At 40.6% G+C, this 23,237-nt stretch overlaps 2 protein-coding genes across 2 annotated transcripts; one reads left to right on the top strand and one right to left on the bottom strand.

Moving 5' to 3' along the window:
- Positions 1–114: 114 nt before the first annotated feature.
- nt5m (5',3'-nucleotidase, mitochondrial) lies at positions 115–9,710 on the bottom strand. The gene is made up of 5 exons (XM_084938307.1): positions 8,832–9,710; positions 7,587–7,687; positions 5,620–5,680; positions 5,393–5,507; positions 115–2,618 (listed from the first exon to the last, which is right to left on the bottom strand). The coding sequence occupies exons 1-5, from the start codon at positions 9,102–9,104 to the stop codon at positions 2,479–2,481; spliced, it is 690 nt and encodes a 229-aa protein (XP_084794433.1). The 5' UTR covers positions 9,105–9,710; the 3' UTR covers positions 115–2,478.
- Positions 9,711–10,439: 729 nt separating this feature from the next.
- cops3 (COP9 signalosome subunit 3) lies at positions 10,440–23,209 on the top strand. The gene is made up of 12 exons (XM_084938306.1): positions 10,440–10,638; positions 11,621–11,750; positions 12,469–12,581; positions 12,859–12,908; positions 15,076–15,168; positions 15,266–15,445; positions 15,547–15,687; positions 16,650–16,823; positions 17,512–17,598; positions 17,839–17,952; positions 18,077–18,157; positions 22,326–23,209. Exons 1-12 carry the CDS (start codon positions 10,584–10,586, stop codon positions 22,377–22,379), a joined length of 1,272 nt encoding a protein of 423 aa, XP_084794432.1. The 5' UTR covers positions 10,440–10,583; the 3' UTR covers positions 22,380–23,209.
- Positions 23,210–23,237: the final 28 nt, after the last annotated feature.

The raw sequence follows: 23,237 nt of genomic DNA, 5'->3' as shown, positions 1-23,237 counted from the left end.
GATTTCATGTGACTAAGCAGCATGCATTTTAATGAAAAAAAATATAAAAACAACCAAAGCCAATGAAACTTTTAATGGCACTGTTAAATGAAAGAAGATGCCCAGGTCATCAAGTTATTGTTTTTTTGCATGGGTTTTAATAGAGGTGGATCTAAACATTTCACTGGCAGAAACAAACATTTGCATTTGGATTGAACTGACATTTGAATATGTATAAGCTAGTCACAAAAAGACAAGCACTCAGCACTACATACATCTTTCATTACACATAATTAGCATCTACTGCGTAGTTCTCTGAAAAATATACCAGAAGAAATTAAAAAGCATTTTATCCCAGCATCTACATATCATCTGTGTATCCTAAAGGGGACCTATTACTGCTTTGCTAGCTACAGGTGCTGTTACTCTGGTGGGTGTTCATGTTAAAAGCATCAAGTTTCCAATGAGGTTAGCATCGGTGCAAGTAAGGAAAAGCGAGAATGCACTAAACACTCCATTTCAAGTACTTTTTTCCCAACTCTTTGCTCTGTATGATGTCAGAGAGTACAAATATTGCAGGCACACAGGAAGTTGGCTCGTTTCCCTCAGAGAACGTATGAAATTAGGTGCCGCACCAAGGTTAGGTATTTTTAACTGTGAATCATATTCAGACATATTCTAGTAGAGTTGGTGAATAAAACTGTAAACGAGTATACAAAGGTCCCCTTTAAATGAGTGAAGCAGGACAGTGACACTGAGAAAGTGGTGATTTTATACATTTTATAAATGCTAAAAAATATAATAAAAATATAATTTCTAAAAATTAATACAAGTTTTCAAGTAATTAATGACAAGCTGAAATAAAAACAGTTTATTTTTGGATTATTAAAACATTTTCTACAACTTAAATCTTGCATGACATGCTTCTGAAAACAAGCTCTAAAACAGGGGTGTCCAACGCCAGTCCTCAAAAGGTACTGTCCTGCAGCTTTTAGATGCATCCTTGTTCTGACACACCTGAATCAAATAAATGGCTTGTTATCAGGCATTTGCCAAACTTGATAGTGTGCTGAAGAGGTAATCCAGTCATTTGATTCAGCTGTGTTTGAGTAGGGTTGCATGTAAAAGCTGCAGGACAGTAGCTCTGAAGGACTGGAGTTGGACACCCCAGCTCTAAAAATATGAACAGAATGGTGACATACCACTTATAAAACATCGTGATTACTGTTGCCGCTCCTATAGATTTCCACTTTTCCTTATTCTGCATTCTGTCATATCCATGCTGTTGCAATTGTGGATGTTTATATTAAACATGGGCAAAGTTTCAAATAATGAGGCCAATGTGTGCACAAGTAGCCCCTACAGAATTCTCCATACACCTGATGCAAACTCCTGTTTGTGAGGGATAGCCAATCAGACCAAAGTTAGCTTTGGGAGGGGGGGGGGTATGGCTTGTCTATGACCAACGATGAACTTGCGAGGTGGCAGAAGGGTCCAATGTAAACGAAATAATGATTATTATGAACTGAATCATGCAAAGCTACCCTACCACAATTTTGAATAACATATGGACTTGTCAGTGATATATTAATATTGAATATTGGTTCATTATTAACCAACACTGAACCAATGTTACTCCGTCTTCAGTGCCTACAACAATCTACACTAGCAATGTTTGGCAAGATGCACGTGTGCAGCTACTTTTCTCATTTGTGTATCAGTGAAATATTGAACAATTACATATTGTAAAAAAAGAGCACCCATGTAGGCTTTTAACCTTTTTAAAAACCAGAGTGGATTTCACAGTACTTTTGCATTTACATAACAGTGGCATGGCACATACCTACACAATACATGCAAAATAATGACAACCTAATAAAACAGTAATTTTGACTCCAAGTCACTGTCCTGTGTTTCTGTGTTCACCAGTGCCCACGACTCAGGGTGTATTTTTGAGCTTTTTTGGGTGCAGTGGAGTGCCCTGTTGTGAATCACATCACACTGACTCACGAGTGCAACACGGTGCAGTTAAATATTGATAAGCCTTTTGCGATGAAGGCCACAGATAGACCACGCAGTGGCTCAGAAATCCATTTTGTCTGAATCTGAGAAACATCCAGAATGCAAACTGAGTCCATAACCGTCAAGGTCACTCAACACAATCTGTCCTTTCCACTTACCATGTATCTTTTTATGAACTCCTTTTGTTGTTCTCATTCAGTGAGATTGTTCAAAATCTGGTTGCCAACACAAATTCATACACAGTGTCAGAGTGCCCCCTTGTGGTCGAGCAAGTGAACATCCTCTTCCAACAGACTGGATCAACAGTCTGCTTGTACTTCACTTCCATTCAACCTGAAACGTAAACTGCTCATCCCTCTTAAGCCTCCACACCCCACTTAGTGGAGAACAAGGATGCCAAGGCCATAGCAGCGAACCCCAGAACTTCCACTAACCCTCATGCCAGGCTGCTTAGGGGCTGAGCTGTGCAGGAGCTCCTCACTGCCTTTTGCTGTCCAGGATGGCCCTCCAATCATCTGACCATGACAGGAGTCGTCTCTGGGGGAGGCTGAGGGGCAGGTGCTTGTTGTGGCAGGCAGTGAACAGGATGTGCTCCCACGCTGGATTTGGCTCCACACCTGTCCAAGTCACAGAAATATAAACATTATTTAAGTAGCAGCTCCCTGTATTTAAGTGTGTGAAGGATATAAATTGTCCTGACAGACCGTAGGAACGCTGCAGCAGCTGCCTCATGAGGTGGCAATCAAAGTATTGAAAATGGATGCAAATAATTATAACACCCACACCGAGTTTCACAAACATTATTATGCAAAAGTCCTTGTTGGGAAGCATTTATGTAACAAAGTGTTTTGCAGGTTGCCTCTGTGGTGGCCATCTTGTTTTCCCAGTAAAGAGGAAGCCTGCCTCAATTGCAGCTCTTTTATAGGCCAGTCTGTATTAAGAAGGCGTGTCTTTAGAGTATTTAAAGGGAGCAGGAAATGGATTGGGAGCCATTTTGAGAAGTTGCTGTCTGCATGTGCATGATGTTGGCAAGAGACAATAAAACAATTACTTTAATTAAGATAGAGTGAAGTCTGATGTTTCCCTCACCGCCCCTCACTGTGTAACAGTCCTCTTTAAAGATTTTGCTTTGTTCTTCATTGGTTCTTGTTCTTTCAGTGATTTAAAAAAAATAGTTATCATCCCTGATCTGCTCAGATCAGAGAACTACTGTACTTTCCTACTGAATTAACTGCAGCAGCAATAATTTACACAACTCAAGCCGACTAACTTTGAGATCTACTCATAAGTTAAATACTCAGCATTTCAAGAGGGTTTTTTTATTTATTTAGGCAAATCCGCACTCACAGCCAGCATCAGACATTAGTGTGTATCTGCACATTATTACGTAAAAAAAATCTTTGCACTCTGGAACTCTGTTTGAAAAAATTACTAATGTACAAATGTGTTCTTTTGATTATAAAAAACAGTAATGAAAAGCTGACCGTCACACCAAAGCATGTGCACATTTGAAAAGCTGCAGCTGTTTTAGCATGATGGTTACAATTTGAATACAAATGTAATCAGGTGTGAAAACATTTCATTCTAGCAATCTAATGCAATATTACTGCTGCTACCTTTAGCATGACAGGGGGCAAAGTATAAACTGTGCATAGAAAATGAACAATGGCAACATAATGTTCATTCATGACTTCGTTTTGGAGTCTGCATTTTATAGCACCAGTGTTGGCATGTTTTTGGCTTAGATTTAGACTCAGCTAACACTGGTTTCTTTACCAAGCTGCATCCTCCGACACCTGCTAATTTAAACACTACAACACAGACTAATAAAATGCTTGAATTTTACTGGACCTGGAATACAAACTTCTTGGATGATCTGTTGCACGCAACCATCATTATCTGTCACCTTTATGAAATATCTTCCAAAAGGCTACAGACAACTGCCTATGTTGGCCAACCAACTTGGCTTAGCCCCGGATTTTAAGTCCCAACAAAATCTAGATGGGTAAGTACAAATTTTTTCACGGTAAACTGATGAGAGACCAGTATGTGAGGTAAGCTGCAGGCACTGCTTTCACGGCTCGGAGATCAGTTATGATCTGCGCTTTGTGTGGAAACCCAGCTAGCATTATCAGTGACCTTCAGTGGTATAGTCTCGGCTCACCTGTAAAAGTCAGCGCATGAAAACACCTGGGAAAGGATTTTAGGACTAGGAAAACAAGGAAGGACTGTCTTTTGAGGACATCAATGTTCACATTTTGGACGAAGAAAGGGTTTAAGAGAGGAATAAAGGAGGCCATCTAGACCCGCTGTAAACAGCTGTCATTGAACAGAGGCGGTGGCTTATGGCACCAGCTATCAGCCACATACGGTCCCGAGTTCTTTTCCCAAGTGTTTCAACCACTCACACCTTGCCTTAGGTGACCTCAATCGCTCACATGACGGTGGGATAACGTCTCACAGAGGTTTCCTCTGTCATCTGTTGGCTCATATAATATCTCACATAACTAAGAGTGGGTTAGCAATCATCAAGACCACCTTTACTGGAAGAGTTCACTACCAATTATTCTAGAACTGAAGACGCTGCTTGGATGAGACGTGAAATGTCTTCAAAACCTAAAGAAGTCTAGTTGGCTTCTTTTCAGCTCTCAGGACTACCATTCTTTGTGTTCCCATATTCAAGTCCAGGAAGATTATCCTGGATCCAAATCCACCATCACTCATGCTTGCGTGGATTCTCTCCAGGTACTTCAGCTTCAGACTAATTGGGGATTCTTAGTTGCCCATAGGTATGAATGTGAGTACAAATGTTGTCTCTCTATGTTAGCCCTGAATCGGACTGGCGACCTGTCCAGTGCGTACTGTGTTTCTTATCCTATGGCAGCAGGGATAGACTTCCCTGAGACCTTGAACTGGACAAGTGGAGGAAGATGGATGGATGGATCAAATGACACTCCTTTACCTTGTTGTTTAGCATCTTGTTGTAACCTATTGTGCTGCTGATCTTCTCATAGGTCATTTAGGTGCTTTTTCAGTGGGCATTAGTGCGTTTTCCCCTCATTATTTGTTAGCATCTATCTTTATTTTTATGAACGACAACATGGCCTTGACTACCCAGAATGCACTGCGATTGCAGCGCTCTACTGAAATTTGCAAAATGAAATGAAGCAAGCTAAAAATAAGTAGTTTGAATGCTTTTTGTTTTTGTTTAGCTAAACTTATTGTTCAAAAATGTTGGTTTTATTTCATGAAAGCCATAGAGGCTGAACAGGAGCAGATCACTTCACAGACCAAAAATAACCTAAAAAGATTGTTAGAGCATTAATATTAAAATAAAAGAATCATGATACACACAAAAGTGCACCCACACAAAGTTCCACGGAGGCCTCACCTAGAATGTCGGGTTTGTCGTCTATCAGGAGGTCGCCGGTGATTAACGTCTTGTCTCGGGTCAGAATGACTTGTTCCAGGAAGTCACGGCCCAGATGCTTCTCCACCCAGGCATACTAGACAAAAACACACACACACAGCAGATGAGATCTCATCAGCAAAGAGTGGAACACATTAATCATTTCCACAGAGAAATGGATATTTGTTATTGATTTGCAGCAGGCCTACCTTCTCATGTGGACAGTGTTTGTAATGTTTTATAGGGCTGGTGCAAATAAAGACATCTGTGCTGCAGAAACAAAGGGAAACAAACAGACCAGACTGGAAAAGTTACAATCACACAGTATTATGTTTACCTTCCAGCTGCTTAGGCCTGAACTTTTATGACAGGAATTCATGTGAGGAAGGTTCCCAGTAAACATGAAATCATGTGTATGGTGCATTACCCTGATGGGAGAACGTGCACATTCAGGCACTGGTGGCTAAAGAAAGCCATTCATTTTTAGCAGCAGAAGAAATGTAAGCGAAGTTCATAACTTTTGATATTTTTAGATGTTATTCATGTGCATTCTCCTCTGAGAATAATCCCAGAAAAAATAAAAAAGTCACAGTCTGTGTCACGCTGATTCAGATCACACTTATTAAAATATCATCAAAACTACACGCGACCGTCCCTGAGTAAGACTCGGGGTGATGTGTTTTAAATCATTTATTAGAAAGAGGGGGAAAAAAAATACTGAAAATATCACAGCATGGGGCCATCTGAGTCGTGAGGCTGAGTGAATGGGAGAACAGCGTGGTGCTGGCGTGCACAAAGACAGGCTGTGTGTTGACACAACATGGAGGCCAGGTGTCTGTAATTGTCCCTATGGCCTGCTGCTGTCACTGACTGCAGAGCACAAATAGCTCATACAGAGAAGACAGACAAACAGACCATCACATTCACTACTGATGCCAGGCCTAGGAGGCTTTACGGCAGCCTCGACACTTGATGCCTTCAGGCACAGCCCTAAGTGGCAAATTGTCTCTGTTTTGGCAGCGTTGAGGACCCAATACGCAATCACTGTTTTAATGTGTGTAAAAAATATATAAAATGTGCTCCAAACATAAATATCAAATTTACGTGTATGTTATAGAATCTAGTCTTGCTGGCTTTTGTGAGTGACTGGAATGAGCAACAGGGGCTTTCAGACTTGATTCATTTGGTCAGGTTCAGACAAAACAGAAAAAACCTCCATCAAAAGGAGGCGTTCACAATCTGTCTCAAAAATCCCAGACAGAATAAAAGATGGATGTACAGTATTGTGCAAAAGTCTTGAGCCAATCCTAATTAGTATTTTGCTTCTGTGGAAGCTAAAAAAAAGTGCAGTAAAGTCAGTTGAATCTTAGAAAAATGTCAAAGATTGCTCAGCTTAACAAGCATAAAACATAATTTTTTGTCACCAAAAGGTGATTGACAAAGAGCTATTAGCCAAAAACTTGCCGTATTTCAGCATGGTATGGAGTGTGTCCTTAAGAATTTGAGGAAATTGAACAGGTGAATGACAAAAGAAGAACAGGAGATGAACAGTATCTGAAAATCATATCTTTAAGAACTAGGGAAAAAAAGAATCAAGCAAAGAGCTGAAAACAGATCAGAGAGACGTATCTTGAGTTGATCTACTGTTCGATAAAGCCTTGTCAGAAATTGTGTCATTGTGTAAAGAAAACCTGGTCTTATAAAAGTCTATGGGAAAACAGCCCTCTGACCTGTCCCCGGTAAACACTTTGCTGATGTGTTTAGGAGCATAGTCACTCATTTCAGGCTTCCCACCTCCCAGCTTTTCTTGTAAACTGGGCTGAGCAGGCCATTGCTGGTTTGCGGGGCTTTTGTATGAAAACAGAGCCTTAAAATGCAGCCAGCTAAATGAAGAGACTTTGGAGGAAGTCAGATAAAGTGAACTAAACAGGGTGAAACTGTGTGGAAAATGATAAACAAACCACAGAGCCTGGCATTATTTTGCAAAGTTAAATACATATTAACTCAGAACACCATTTCCCCCACCTCCCTTCTGATCAAAATGCTACATGCAAATATCTAATCATGCACATTTTTCTCCCATTATGGTGATTTAAGCCACTTGTGATACAACAAGAACTCCTCTCAGTCTCTTTTGTTTATGTGAGATAAATGCACTGCAACTTCCAAGACCTACTCATTCATCTCGGCCATCTCCTTGACCGCCTCCACTCCTCCTGGCAGCGGGTCCAAGTCTATGAAGAAACCTTTGGACTCCCAGATGCTGATAGCTTTTTCCTGGAGTATAAAAAAAGGAAACAAAACACATGCATACAGCTTATCTGCAACCGTGTAAATTAATCAGGTGCATGTACAGTATGTGTATCCACGTGAGTGTTCATGAGCCCTGAAGAAGTAAGTCCAAAAGGCCAACTTCTGTGGACATGATTACAAGGTAGCACTTTGCTTCTTGCTTGGAGTAGGTGAATTAAGACACTGAAGGAAACACATAATCAAATGGAGTAGTGAGTGAACTGCTCAACACTTCACATTACAGTGAACCACAAGGAAATCGAGGTTGAGTCATTCATCCACACAAACCAATTCAAGAATGTGCATCCATGGCTGTGTCTACACATGAAGCGGGGGTGACACCAGCCCCTTAAAAGTCCCCCAATCCTGATTAATGCTACTGAGCTAGAGCGCTGTTAATCTCACAATCCCCAGAGCCATGGGATGAGAGCAAGGATAATGCCTGATTTAGACTTCTGCGGGAAATCTACACTGTAACTGTAAACTCCTATGCCGTAACCTTCCACGCCATATAGTCTGACCCGACATGTAGTTACATTTCTCGGGTTACGTGGAAGGTTGTGGAGTACGATTAAACTATTTATTGTTTTTTTTTAACCAGAAACATTTAAAGGTATTTCCAGTTTCAGTTATACTATGATGTAGATTTGCCGCAGAAGTCTAAATCATGCATGAGACCAGTAGTAGACTGTAATGTAGTACATGTGATTATTCTGCTTCCACTGTAAAAATTCCAGCATTTAATGTCCATTCATATTATGCTACTTTCTTCTAATTTTCACTGTATTCTGGATGAAAATATTGTTCGACCATGCAATAGTCCAATACTTACTAAGAAGATTAGAAGGTACTGAAAAAGTGGGGCCATCTTTTGTTTTTTGTTTTTCAGAATTCTGACAAAAAAAATAAATTTTTTCCCAGTGGCCAAAATCCTCTTCCATAAATACTCCTGTACCACCCTATTGAAAAGGTCCCAGTCCAGAGCAGTCAGAAACTTGACTGTTAACCATATGTAAATGAGACAGACAATCTTTTGAATTAAAACTTGTAAAAAATAAAAATAAAAAACCCAAATCGAGAAAGCCTAAGTTGAATTTCAGCCACTATATTTAGTGCTGCTGTCACTCACACAAAGGTCACTCCTCAGCTGCCCGTACTGCGTTGACACCCAAAACCCTCTCCTGTCCTCCAGGGTGATGTAGGGCTCCGTCGGGTACCTGGCCCGATACTTCTTCAGGAACCCCCCCTCGAAGTCCGCCAGGACTCCGTCCATGTCCACCAGGACCCGCAGTCTCTTCCCGGAACGAGAGATGAACGACATGTTTGCGCAAATCCTCTTAATGGGATCTCGGAGCAAAGTTTTCCCTCTTCCTAGTAGGCGTGTTGCACTAAGCAGCAACATTTTTCACGCCCTCGGTCTCTGCCCTCTCCAAACAGTCAGCAGAAACAGCTTGTAAAGTCGGCATGGGACTTACACAAACAAAAATAATTCCAAGAACTGGAGCTAAACCCCTTTCAGTACTCGTTTTCGACACTGTTATTTGCCCCTTGTGAATTTTTGTCCAACTTTTCACATTCTGAGCGGCAGTTGAGCTAACAGACGCTGGCTAGCTGACAGGCTAGCACCACAGCAGCCGCAGCGGGCAGTTCAACTGTGACCTGCCTGTGGCGGTCACAGTTGCCGGGAGCTCTTTGTATCGTTTGTCAGTGTGTATTAGCCGGCCGGCATCCAAGGCATGCCTTTCTAAAATTCCACAGCATAAGAGATAAACAACATATGCTGTTAGAGCTGTCTGAGGTGAAACGAGAAGTAAACAACTGGAGCTGCTGCACCAAAGGGAGAAGCGCTCAGCTGTAAGAACAAACTGTACTACGAGCCCGTGCGCAACAAAGATCTCACATCACCAAGATGGTTCACTCCTCAGCTGTTTTCAGGAGCCATGTACAGTGAAAAATATAAAATTTTACAACAATACGAAGGTTTTACCACAACAATAATCAAACACGCAACGTGTGTGATTATTTATTGGCTAAAGAACCGTCGTTAGTTAGGTTCATTGCAATTTATGCACAGTCATCTCTTTATGCCCAAATGTGACAGCTTATTCTGAATGATGGATCGGTAGAGGGGCAAAACATTTAGCATCAGACAGGGGAGCTTCCAGAGATCCATCACTTGTACATGAAATACGTTTGTGTGTGTGAGAGAGAGAGAGAGAGAGAGAGAGAGACAGACAGACAGACAGACAGACAGAAGAAGATGCTTCCATCTAAGGCAGACCATCTAAGTCTAAGACCAAAACTTAGAGTAACTGGTATTTTAAAGATATCAAATTTATTCAATTTTAAACAAAAACTTGATTCAAATCATATATAAATGTAATCATATTTATCAATGTATCAATGTCATCATATTTTCGTTTTCCCAAAGGAGCAGCACTATAGTGGTCCTGTAAAAGTAGTTAGACAAGAGGTCTCACCATAAAACATCTACGTTAACCCCGGTATGCACGTCACTTCCTTTATTTCCTAGTCCTCAAAGAGAGAAGTAGAAGTCCATTTTTAAATAAACACACACTCGCGCAATATATATCTATAGATATATAAATATCTATAGATATATATATCTATAGAGATATATAGATAGATAGATATAAAAGCAAGTGTGCTTCAATACTACCAGCAACTCTGGTAGCTGGCCCTTTAAGAATTCAACGGTCGGTTCTCTAAACCTCCTTGCGGTCTGTTCTGTTCTTACGATCTCGCGATAGCCTCACCTCAGTGGCGGCTGTGTGGCCCCCTGTCTTAGTCCGGACGGAGTTGTTTCTGACGTTTGAATGAAATACAGTGCAAATTACCTCCACGTTGGACCCAGGAAATAATGGCTTCAGCCTTGGAGCAGTTTGTGAACAATGTGCGGCAGCTCTCCGCTCAAGGTATGGTTGATAAACTCATTAGACTCTGAAGTATTAGCTAGTTAGCTAGCATATGCTATCCAATGCCTTGCCGATAGCTAGGCAGTCAAACTGGTCAGAGGCTTCTTTTTGCTTTATCATGTAAACACATCGCTAAAACGACCTTATGTCGCTGTAGTTCCTATGTAAACTACCACGAGAAGATGCGGTATTACACAAGGACCTGAAGGATAACTGCATAACGTGCATGTCATCAAACTAGATGTGAAAATTATACTTTTTGTTTTTGATCTAGAAAATAATTTCTGGGGACTGCCTACCGGTAGTCCCGCCCTAGCCTCATATGATTGGCTAGCGGACTGAATTGGCAAATATTATTGGCTCGAAGTCATCTGTCAATCCTGCTCGCATTACCTCTGTTGCAAGGCCTTGACAGGACACTTGGCCAGCCGATTTCAATTGAAATGCCCATCCGCAGCGCGGCGGTTATACACAGTTTTATGAGTCCGTGTGTCCTCTAGGTTTATAAAGAATAGCCTCTTTGGATTCGTAAACAAGAAAATTCCTATTTTATCCATAATTTGACCAATTAAACAACAAAGAAAATGTATCACTGTGCATTATTTCTCCTATGTTGATACAACAACTTTACTGATAATAGTTGTAGTGGGGTTGTGGTCATACTGATTGTGTCTAGTCTTTGTAGCGTTTCCAGCTAAGTTTTTGTCCATGTGCCCTCCTTGTGTGCTTTGCAATGTAATAACAACCTTGTGAAATAGAAACCTGATGACATTAAATCTCAGCATAACAACCTGATTTTATTCTACATCTGGTGGGCTGGTGTCAAAAATTTAATCTGCACCTAGACCTGCAAAACAAGCTACCTTAAGCCTTTAGAAAGACACCCTAGTTTGGACTTCCCATAGATTTAAAAGGTCGGTACAAAAAGTTAAGTGTGGTTAAATTTCTCAATGTTGACCTCAATTTCCCTTCATCCCTCCAGGCCAGATGACTCAGCTATGTGAGTTGATCAACAAAAGTGGGGAGCTGCTGGCCAAAAATCTGTCCCACCTGGACACGGTGCTGGGGGCCCTGGACATCCAGGAGCACTCCCTAGGTGTGCTGGCTGTGCTGTAAGTTTCCACTATAACTTTCTTCTGTCTCAGTTACCACATGACAAGAAATTTTTCTCATAAAGTTTTTTTTTCCCCTCTAACTGGTCTATTATTATTATCATTATTATTAATATTAATATTTAAAAATAAATTTATTAGTTTACATTTTGGTGTTTCACTGCACTCTGCTTTCATTCTGCTGTTCTTGGCCAAGATATTCTCCTAATGTTGTGTCTATTGAAGGTCATGTTGTACTTTTTGTGTTGGTTGAGGAAGAGGCGGTAGTTCTTTAGGGGAAGTCTCTTGGAAAAATGACAGAAGGTTGGAGCCAGCTCAGGATTTAGAGGAAAATGAGAGGAAAAGTTGACAGATAATAAGTTCCTGCATATGATGTTCTATTGAAAGGGAATAATCTCTCTCACTTCTTCAAATTGTTTCCTTTGTTTAAAATTTCCACACATTCTCTGCACTATAGCAAATCCTGCACAGACATGACACTGCTAAAGGTTTTCTGTTGCATTTACAACTGATAATAAATAACACAGAAATGAAAGCTATTATTTCCTGTTTACAAAATTAATCTCGCTTCTGCTTACCCAACATTGCGTCTGATTGATACATTTCCCTCCTTACTCAAAACTCAGCCCTTTAGCTCTAAATGATTTTTAAAAATCGGCAAACTAATGCAAAGTTTTGGCTAACCCCCCTTCCTTCCTTCCTTCTGCTTTTGCTCCAGATTTGTGAAGTTCTCCATGCCAAACATCCCTGACTTTGAGACGCTCTTCTCCCAAGTCCAGCTCTTCATCAGTACCTGCAATGGAGAGCACATTAGATATGCAACAGACACTTGTGAGTCTCATTGTTCAGTGAACTTGTTTTGTGTCAAGTTTTTTTTTTTTTTTTAATTTGTTTTTGTGATTGTTAAGACAGAAGCATTTTGTGTGTGTGTTTCTAGCTGAGCTGTCATGAATCGCTACTTGTGTTCATATATTTTACACAAGGTTATATAAATGTTGTTGGTATCAGTCACAGCTTTGTATCAGTGGTTTGAAATCTGTTATGTGGATTTGTGGGATCTGGCAGAATCCACATGGTTAATCATAACTCCTCTGTTTTCCTGCCACAGTTGCTGGTCTCTGCCACCAGTTGACAAACGCACTTGTAGAGCGGAAACAGGTAAGAATGTCTCTTTCTATCATTCTGAGCCTAATCCAACTAAGGCTACGTTCACACTGCAGGTCTTAATGCTCAATTCCGATTTTTTGATCAAATCCAATTTTTTTTTTGTCTGCTTGTTCACACTACAAAAAAAATGTGACAGCCAACGCGCTCTAGTGTGAACCCTCAAAGCGGCCCGCATGCGCAAAAGAAGACATCACACACAACGCGCTCTGTTTAGACCCAGACCAAACAATATTGTTTGACTGATGGCCCTTAATATAAAGACTTTATTCGGACTTTATGTTTCTCAATTTTTTTTTAAGTTATAAAGTTATTTACATATGGCCTAATAATTATCCTTATTGCTGTTTTAGAGAGGAGCGGTGCTTCAAAGGATAGTTGCAGATTTCTGTCAGAATGTGCAGATTATACAGTACAAATAAAATATTCCCGTTTCTCCAACGTTGTCTTCCCAACAGTTTCACTAACATCTACACTGGATGGCCAGGAAGTGCTCACGATGTCTTCTCGGGCGCTGATAATAGGCGTCTGTCTTGTGTCAGTGACGTAAAAGACGGATTTAATGCGACTTGACCATTTAAACAGCAGTCACTTTCTAAAACATCAGATATGTATCGGATTCAGTACCACATACGAAAGTGACCCAGGTCGGGTTTGAAAATATCGGATTTGTGCTGTTCACACTGTCATACCATGATCGGAAATGGGTCGCATAGGGTAAAAAAAGGTTGGATTTGATGCGCTTTTGCCTGCAGTGTGAACATAGCCTAAATAGTGATGTAGTTTAGGCTTGACAAAAGCAGCGCTTTGTTGTAAAAGTGAATGCTTAACAAAAAAAAAAAGAACACAATTGCATTTTTAAATTTTATTTTTTGTAAGAGAACTGTTAAGATTTGTTCATGATACATCTCCCTAGAAGAAAATGCCTTCTGCATTCTCTGTCCCTCTGTAGATTATGTAGTATGTAATCCTGTTGCACTTGTGCCAAGCAGTTTGTTTTCATTCAGCCTGTGCAGGCGGCTGCACCGTTGTGGCTGCTAATGAAGATCAAGAAGCTTTAATATCAGCGGAAAGAACAGAAGGCAGGCAGGCTTTCTATATTTCCTGGTGCTTCTGTAATTCTTGGTTTTACACTTCATGAGTCTGACTAGTTTGTGGCTTCAGAACTTTTGTCTTCTGTCAGAGGCCACATGTTTTTAAACAGTGTGTATTTATCTGCAGGCTGCTGATGTAGTGACATCCACACAATTGTAGCTCTTGAAGCTAAAGGGGTTAGGGCCTTTCCTGTCAGCAGTTCATTTGATATCACTCACCCGACGCGCCACCATTGCCATACCCTCGTCAGCATTTCCTACTGAATTAGATTGTGTTTGTGGGATCGGGTGCTTTCTTAAGGAGTTGGTATAAGAGTAATCCTTTCTAGTTGTTTATCATTGCTCGGATGGGCGTGAAGCGAATGCAATAACAGTAGTCCTTGTTTTGGTTCTTAGCTTCAATGAACAAGCAACCTGTTGCTGGTGCTAACTATAACCTACAAGAATTACCACCACCAGCTACAGTTCATGAGGGTGGATGAGAGACTCTGGAGAGTAATATTAAGGAGTGCCACAACAGTAAGCCAGGTTGCAGCCACTGCACACTCAAAATAATGGCGAGGAGACTGCCAGCAGACAAATGTATACTTGGGTGTTGATATATCTGGATGGCCAAATCAAGTCTGTGCGTGGGGAAACACTGCAAGTGTATTTATCCGCGCTCTCACAAGCAGCAGGAGAGTCACATGACCCTGCTGTCTAATACAGCACCCAACCCCCCAACCCCTAAACTTCCTTCCACCTGAATGATCATATTAGTGTTTATCTCCTAAACGTGGCCTACATAGTGTGTGTGTGTTGCATTTACCTTGCAGCTAAAACCAATTTCCCCCCTTTGGTCAGAATGAAATGAGTCAGTCACAATCATTTTTCATCACAGGGCTCACATGAGTCATTTCATCACTAAGACAGCGCTGAGTTTCAGCACCACAGTGGAGCATGTTTTCCTTCGCCTTCTTGATCTAAATATTTTAGCGTGTTCTTCAGGCCCTGACTGTTTCCAGCACATTTGGGTGTCTCAGGACGACTTTCAGCTTAGTAACTCACAATTTCTCCTCTTCTGACAGCCATTGAGGGGTGTCGTGGTCCTAAAACAGGCAATAGACAAAATGCAGATGAACACAAACCAACTTACCTCAGTTCACGCAGACCTGTGTCAGGTAAGTTCTTAGCATCACCCCAGTTGTAATCCCAGCACATCTCCTTTTCCGTATGCAGTCTAAGCCACTTGTTCACCTCTTATATGTTCTTCTGCAGCTGTGTTTGTTAGCAAAGTGCTTCAAGCCAGCCCTGCCCTTTTTGGAGGTGGACATGATGGACATCTGCAAGGAGAACGGAGCCTACGACGCAAAGCACTTTTTATGTTACTACTACTATGGTGGCATGATCTACACGGGCCTCAAAAATTTTGAAAGAGCACTGTATTTTTATGAACAGGTACTGTCTTTACAGTCTTTTTGTTGCCAGTAATTCTCCTGAATTTGAATGTTCTTTGCGGCATCACTGCACATGATTTTGTTTTTAATTTTCTGTGACAGGCAATAACCACTCCAGCCATGGCAGTGAGCCACATCATGTTGGAAGCCTATAAAAAATACATCCTGGTGTCACTCATTCTCCACGGCAAAGTGCAGCAGTTGCCCAAATACACTTCACAAATAGTAGGGAGGTTCATCAAGGTAAGGATGCATGACGTGTGGGTGATATTTTTTTCTTTTTAGAGGTGTAGCCAAGAAGTGTTATTTTCTAAAATCACCAAAAAGTAGTAATAATAATAGTGTATTGATGCTCAGTAATGTATAGATTAACATTTAGATTCATGCATGAAGAATCAGTGATACAGATGTCGTTTTTTTGCCTGCTAGGCTGAGTCTCAGTGGGAGGGTGAGCCATTCATTCTGTTAGCTAGAATGTGGAAAAGTTATTAAGCTGAATTTGATGAAACGTTATAGAAAAGTGGAGCTCGGGCAAAGGAAGAACTCACCAACATTTTTCTTTAAAGTTATGATAAGAGCATCAGCATTGGTGTAGGCGTCAGGGGTAGGATGTGAATGCACTTCAATTATTGGTTTACACTAATTGGAAAGTAAATGCCTCTGAGCACCTAAAAGACTCAAAGATGAATCGTTACTTGGACAGAGTCAAAAGCACTGATTTCAATCAGATTTGATAAAAATACCATCACACACGAGGTGAACACAAAGGCTCACCTGTCATTTTGCCTTTTATGTATCAGACAGCTGCTCACACAGAAAGTTGTTTGTTGTTTTTTTCTTCTCCCACGCTGTGCAGCGCTGCTTTGTAGCCTCACGGCTCACTCGATAACTGAAGAGCTCACTCACTTAACTGAACGCAGCAGAACAGAGAGTCAGTAAAAGCAAGCAGATCAAGATGTCAGTGTCACGCAGTAGCAATTTTTTTTTTTTTTATTTATTTTTTTGTAAATCAGAAATTCACTGTGGGCTGTGAAAAGCAGCAAAATCTGCTCACAAAGTTTCTAAGTTTCAACAACAACTAATATTGGGAACAGTTGAATATTTATGTGCAGTCGTAGTGTGAGCCCATCAGGAAAAGCCACTTATTTATTTTGCTGCTACTGAGCTATCCGTCTATAATTGCATTTGCTTTTTTTGTGCCTCAGCCCCTGAGCAACGCATACCACGAGTTGGCTCAGGTTTACACCACCAACAACCCGGCCGAGCTGCGCAGCCTGGTCAACAAACACAGCGAGACCTTCACACGAGACAACAACACGGGCCTGGTCAAACAGTGCCTCTCCTCTCTCTACAAGAAGAATATCCAGAGGCTAACAAAGGTGAGCTGTGTGTGTGTTTTCTATGTGATGTGTGATATTAACACACTCCCGATGCCTTCAAGAGATAAGCTTCACTGGGTAGCTTGTGCGACTTTACTTTAGGAAATATTCAGTTGTAGGAAGAGAGATGTCAAGAACGTAGAAATGTCTCTGTCGTCTCGAATCATCTGTGGCGCAGTTCATTAGAGGTCACGATAATCAAAATGAAAGGAAACGCAGCCAAAACATGGGTGTGCCAAGACAGATGCTGACATCTGATAACTGGCTGTTGGCTCATCTTTGCTAAAACGACTAACAACAATGACTCTTGAGCTTTCAGTTTCCACCTGTTGGGTCATCTTGTTCACATTACCAAGAAGACTGAAGTTAGAGGGGCTGTGGGACACATAAAACTTGAGTTTCACACTCCATACAGCCTATAGGTTAAATCCAGGCCCAGTGCTGTCTGGATATCACTTTAGGTTATCTTTTAGGTTCATGTTGCACATGCCAGCTCAAACAGACAGGCACAAATCCAAAGCACCAGCTAGCCAGACAATCCAGAGTACTGAGAGCTTCTTTACTGAGGTTAAAGAGACGTTCGTTGAGTTGTCAAGGGATTTATTTGAAACAAACTGGAGTTTAGATGGCGGGTTTTTGCCTATTCACTAGATCTGATATCGGTTTTTCCTCTGTGCGAACCCCACAGACCTTCCTGACACTGTCTTTGCAAGACATGGCGAGTCGAGTGCAGCTTTCAGGCCCGCAGGAAGCAGAGAAATACGTCTTACACATGGTGAGTTCTCCAGAGAGACCAAAGCACAAAAAATACAATCCAGTTGATGCTGATAGAAATCACGATATCCAACTTTACGTGTTTGTGAAATGGTTTGATATTTTTTTTTAGCTGTAGATGTATTACACAAGTCTTTTATCTGTTGTGTTGGACCGTTTTGGACTTGAAGGCCTTAACGACCATATAACAATAGTCTTTACGCTGGATTTTCTGCATTCCCTCTTGTTTTCTTCTTTGCAGATTGAAGATGGTGAGATCTATGCTAGCATTAACCAAAAAGATGGTATGGTCTGCTTCCATGACAACCCTGAAAAATACAACAACCCAGCAATGCTCCACAAAATTGACCAAGAGGTGTGGAGGCTCAGATCTGTGTTCACTGTTCTTGTGCTTTGCATGGATTGTTTGCAGTTGCAATACACATATCCTGCATGAATTTTTGAAAATGAGCACGTGTCTTTTTTTCCTCTCTTTTCAGATGTTGAAATGTATACAGCTGGATGAGAAACTAAAGTCTATGGATCAGGAAATCACAGTAAACCCACAATTTGTGCAGAAGGTGAGGGGGGGCTCCAGCAGCACTGGAGTTGCTTTTTCTTATTAGGAGTGTTAAGTTTAATGGCACCTACACCAGTAAGCCACAACATTAAAACCACCTGTCCAATATTGTGAAAGTCCATGCTGCCAAGAGAGCTTGGACACAGCTGGCAAAGTAAAATCCACAAGAATATCAGGAAGCAAGTTTTCCCAGTAAAATGTTTATTTAATAAAAACAATCGGTGGTTGTTTTAATGTTTTGGCTTATGTGTGTATTTTTGGTAGAATGAGCCAGACTAAAGATGTTCTCCTGTCGGCGTGTATGTTGTCCAAAAAGTTCAAATTTTAAACTTTTTATTGAAGCAGAGGATAAGATGCTTAGAGGTTTAGAAACAGTGTGATCACTGTTTTGTATTTCCATCCATAAAAACCAAAAACTACACCTGATTCAAATTATAGATCTCCCCCTTCAAGAACATTTCCAACTGTGCAAGTCAGAAAACGGTCCTAGCCTGGTGCTTCTTTTTCCCTTTTTAAAGATTGCCCCCTGGACGTCCTGTTTTGACCGCTTGCCCTTGTGTGTCTACATTTACACTATGGTGCTAAAACTTGCACAAATTTGCACATTGGCTTCCGTTTCAAACTAACCCAACCTTCCTTATGGAGGGTGGCGAGCCTTTGGCTGTAGACAAAAACCAAGACGCTGTTTTGGATGAAGAATCTGATCCAAGCTTATCAGGTCGGGAATGTGACCACAAGAATGCTTTCACTTTTAGTTTTTTGGGCCGTTTGTGGGGTCGTTCACCCTAAACTCAGGTGTAGGAGGCTTTCCCAGCTATCACAGCATGAGAATTATTTTTCTTAACCAAATATTTATTAGTCCTTTATTTATCCAGGTAAAAAATCTCATTGAGATTAAAAATCTCATTTTCAAGAGAGACCTGGCATCATGGCAACAAAAGTCAAAATACACATACCACATAAGTATATAACATTTAAAACAAATACAATATCCCATACCAACATGTGTAAAATATACAATAACAGATCAAATTAAGAGTACATTAAAAACAATCACACTGAGTAAAAGAGTTATTCTCTCGCTCCTTTAAGACAGACTTAAACTCTCCCAAGGTAACCAATTCTGATTGATTCTGATCAATTCTGTTCTGATATTTGGGACAATCAATTGTATGATATTGTGAGAACAAAGGCTGTATTGGTTGTGGTTTTTACACATATAAACACATAAGAGATTTATAGATAAAGATCAACCAATGGGAGAGTCTGCGAATATGCAAAGATGGACATTTAGCAGCAGCATACAAAGAACAATGATGTACACGATTTCCATAGCCAGTAATAAAACGTAAAGCACAATGGTACACAGTATCCAACCTCTTTAGGTAGTGGGCAGGTGCATTCATAAAAAGCAGGTCACCATAATCCAATAAAGGTAAAAAAGTTGCATGAATCAAGTGTTTTCTCACTTGGAGGGAGAAACAGGATTGATTTCTAAAAAAGTAACCTAGTTTTAGTTTTAACTTCGACACAAGCCTTTGAATGTGAGTTTTAAATGACAAATTCTGATCTATGATGATCCCTAGATACTTGTAAGATGTGACCATTTAAATTTCAGTTCCTTGAATTGTTTTAATCTTAGGAGACGTAGCTAACAACTCTGCCATTTGAGAATAACATGAACTTGGATTTCTCTGGATTTAACACCAACTTAAGTTGAGTTAAATGGGACTGAACTACATCAAAGGCAGACTGCAGAAATTGCAGGGTTTGTGCTACTGAAGGGGATGAACAATAAATAATTGTATCATCTGCATAAAGATGAAATGCTGCATTTGACAAATTATCACAAAGGTTGTTTATGTAAAGAGAAAATAGCAATGGCCCTAATATGGAGCCCTGCGGAACTCCTTTGGATACTGGGAGAAAAGAGGAAGAAGACCCAGCAGCATGGACACACTGTTTTCTTGCTGATAGACCAATATTGTTTAGTCTAGTTAATAAAATAGCATGGTCAACTGTATCAAAAGCCTTTGACAAGTCAAGAAAAAGAGCAGCACAGTATTTTTTGCAGTCCATTGAATCAACGATGTCATTAACCACTTTAATAGCAGCAGTCAGGCTCACTTTCTATCAAATTGTGAACCATTGTGCTCATAAAACACAAATTAATTTGTCGAATCTGGCTAAAGTTAGCAGCAACCTGCCTTCCTTGCAGGCCTGCGTGGTTTTATATCAGTTTAATCTTACATATGACATACAAACGCTTATTTTCTACAGAAGCTAAATGGTTTGCACAGCTGTCGTCTTGCTTATAGTTCACCTCGTTTGTTTACACCTTTCCATCATTGAGAGGCGCTGCCTGGGCTAGTCGTACATTGTGACTCATTTTGGCTGTAAATTTATTAAATAATTCTCAGCTTTCAAGAACTATTTGAATTTTCTCTCTGGTCCACAATGGTTGAGGACCAACAATAATGTGAAGTGCACATGGTAACATCGGTCTGTTCAGACAGTAGTACCTTGTGAATACTTTGTGGTACCACAATACACCAGATACTGCTGTAAAGCTCGTCTTCCCTTCCTTCCAAAACAGTTTTAAATTTTGTCTCAAGAACAAACGGTGATGGAGCTACGGACATTTAAAGAGTGCTTGTAAAATGGGCCCGCTGGCAGCTCGATGATAAAAAACAAAGTTAACTGACTTGGATTTTCAGTGCCAAAAAACAAGGACAGCAACTTTTAAACGTCCAGTCAACTAGCTGCACACTTCCTTATTGTATATATCAGACCTTCCCAAAGTGTGGGGCCCGCCCCCTAGGGGGGGCGCAGAGCCATTGCAGGGGGGGCGCGGTATGAAAAGGGGGAGAAAAAAACAAAACGCTTGGACACTGCTAGCACGGGGCGCCCACAGAAACACAAAGCAGGAGATGAAGCATAGCTGAATATGTTTCCAAACCAACTTCATTCTAAGCCAAAGACTAGAAAATATGGTGAAGCATATCTGCCCTTTGGTTTCACCTGCACAAGTGCCAAGCTAGGTCTCCCCTGCATAATTGGTTTTCGCTGGGCTCTTCAAATCACGGACAAACAGTATCCCACATTCTTGATTTTTAGTTCAAACACTTGCTGTAATGACTAACTACTCCTGACATTTTGGCGATGTTAGCTCTTTATACAGTAAAGTTACAGCGGGATACAAATAACATCAGGCTGATCCTGCCACGATTTGTTCCCCCTGTCTAAATCATGGACTAACAGTATCTCACAGTTGTTTATGTTTTTCAACCCATTTTGCACAGAGAGGCATTTTTTGATAATGTATTGATAGCAATGTTGAATATTATTACAAGGGGGGGAAAAAAACAACTACACGTAAAATAATCACACCGTGACGCCTCTGCCTTTCTAAATAGAGGGACAGTAACTGAGTGTGTGTATGTAAGCCTGTAAAAACCTGCAGATAGTCAGAGACAAAATACTGTTAATCTATCTGCCATTCTGCAATTCATCTCATGTAAACAATAACGTGGCGCACAGCGTGACGTGGAAGGCACATACCTTTGACGTTGTGCGAACTCTGTATTCCTCGTCCACAGGTAAATGCAAAAAAGGAGTTTTAAAAAATCTCAGTTTTCGGTGATTCGAAACGCCGTTTACGTGTGGACGAAACAGCTGCGTTGTCAAAAATACTCGTGTAGGTGTGGATGTAGCATAAAAGAGTTAGTAGTTTATTTTATTACTACCTGTAATTTATTGCAGATTACTTGTATTTGCTTAATTGTTTACTAAATGTTTGAGGTGTGAAATAAACCGGAGCAAAATAAGGGTGTGTGTGGTTGGAGGATGTGTTTGTGCGTGCATGCGCCGGAGGGGGGGGGGCGCGCAAACATTTTTCTTGTAAAACAAAGGGGGCCCAGCAAAAAAAGTTTGGGAACCACTGGTATATATCAACACAAACTGGGGAAAAAGTCTAAGGAGTTAGTTCCCAGAATGGCAATACGCCCTACCATCAAGTAATATTGGGCATTGAGACCTGAACAAAACAATCAGTCATTGTTGGTGGAAGTGCAGCAGAAACTGGTTTGCAGCAGTGGCTCGGCCTGATGTGTTCAGATAACAGCTTTGATGTTTTGTGTTGTTTTTTTTGTTTTTTGTTTCCCCTTCAGAGTATGGGATCGCAGGAGGATGATGTCGGTAGCAAAACGTCTAGTTATTCCTGAGGGGCCTTGGATGGGGAGAGAACGCTGCAGCCACCCAACACGTTCTTCCCAGGATGAGTTGGATTTTTTTAAAAGAGGAAAAACAAACATTCTATCTCACATAAGGACATTGGTCAAGGAAAATCTAATTGTGTGGAATGATGATAAATTTGGTTATTCTTACTTCACAGTGTCTTAAGGATAACATGAGATCCTTACAGAAAAAGGAGGAAAAAAAGAAAAAAAATTACAATTTCGTCAGTGTTTTATTTATCAATGTTCAGGTTGAAGCGCCACTGCTACATTAACAGAAATCACAATAATAAAAACTGGACTTATTTGTTCCAAACGTATGTGAAAAATCTCACTGTTTGTTTTGGTTCTGCTGCATGATGGCCGTGACTTTGAGGGCATTACGTACAAGGTCAAACATCTAAAATTGATGAAGAATTAATCTGATAAAATTCTGCATTTGTAAAGACTGCAAGCGATCGTTTCCCTCTCACTCCTGCCGGTTAGAATGTAGATATCATCAATAGTGAATCTGTACACATGGACATGCCCTTGACCAAAACTCGGCACAATGGAGGAGTCGTTCACAATCTGGTGCACTGTTTTGTTTTTCTTTTGTTTTGTTTTTCTTTTGTTTAGGGTTTTTTTGTTTTTGTTGTTGTTTTGTTTTTTTTAGGTCGGATCCACTAGAGGTCGCTAGAGCACTGTACAGAAAACCGATTTGACAGCTTGTTATTACAAGAGGTGAAGTCAACAGATGAAACCAAACTGTCATGTAATTTTGGGAGCTTGAGCTTGGCGATTGTGGATCTGTTAATAATAAATTGTTTAAGAATATAGTTCTGGGTTTCATGCCTTTATGGAAAG

The sequence above is a fragment of the Perissodus microlepis genome, chromosome 8 (assembly GCF_051167445.1).
Source record: "Perissodus microlepis isolate ML-2025 ecotype Zambia chromosome 8, ASM5116744v1, whole genome shotgun sequence".
NCBI lineage: Eukaryota > Metazoa > Chordata > Actinopteri > Cichliformes > Cichlidae > Perissodus > Perissodus microlepis.
Note: the sequence above shows the minus strand (reverse complement) of the source record. Positions and strands in the feature narration are given on the sequence as shown.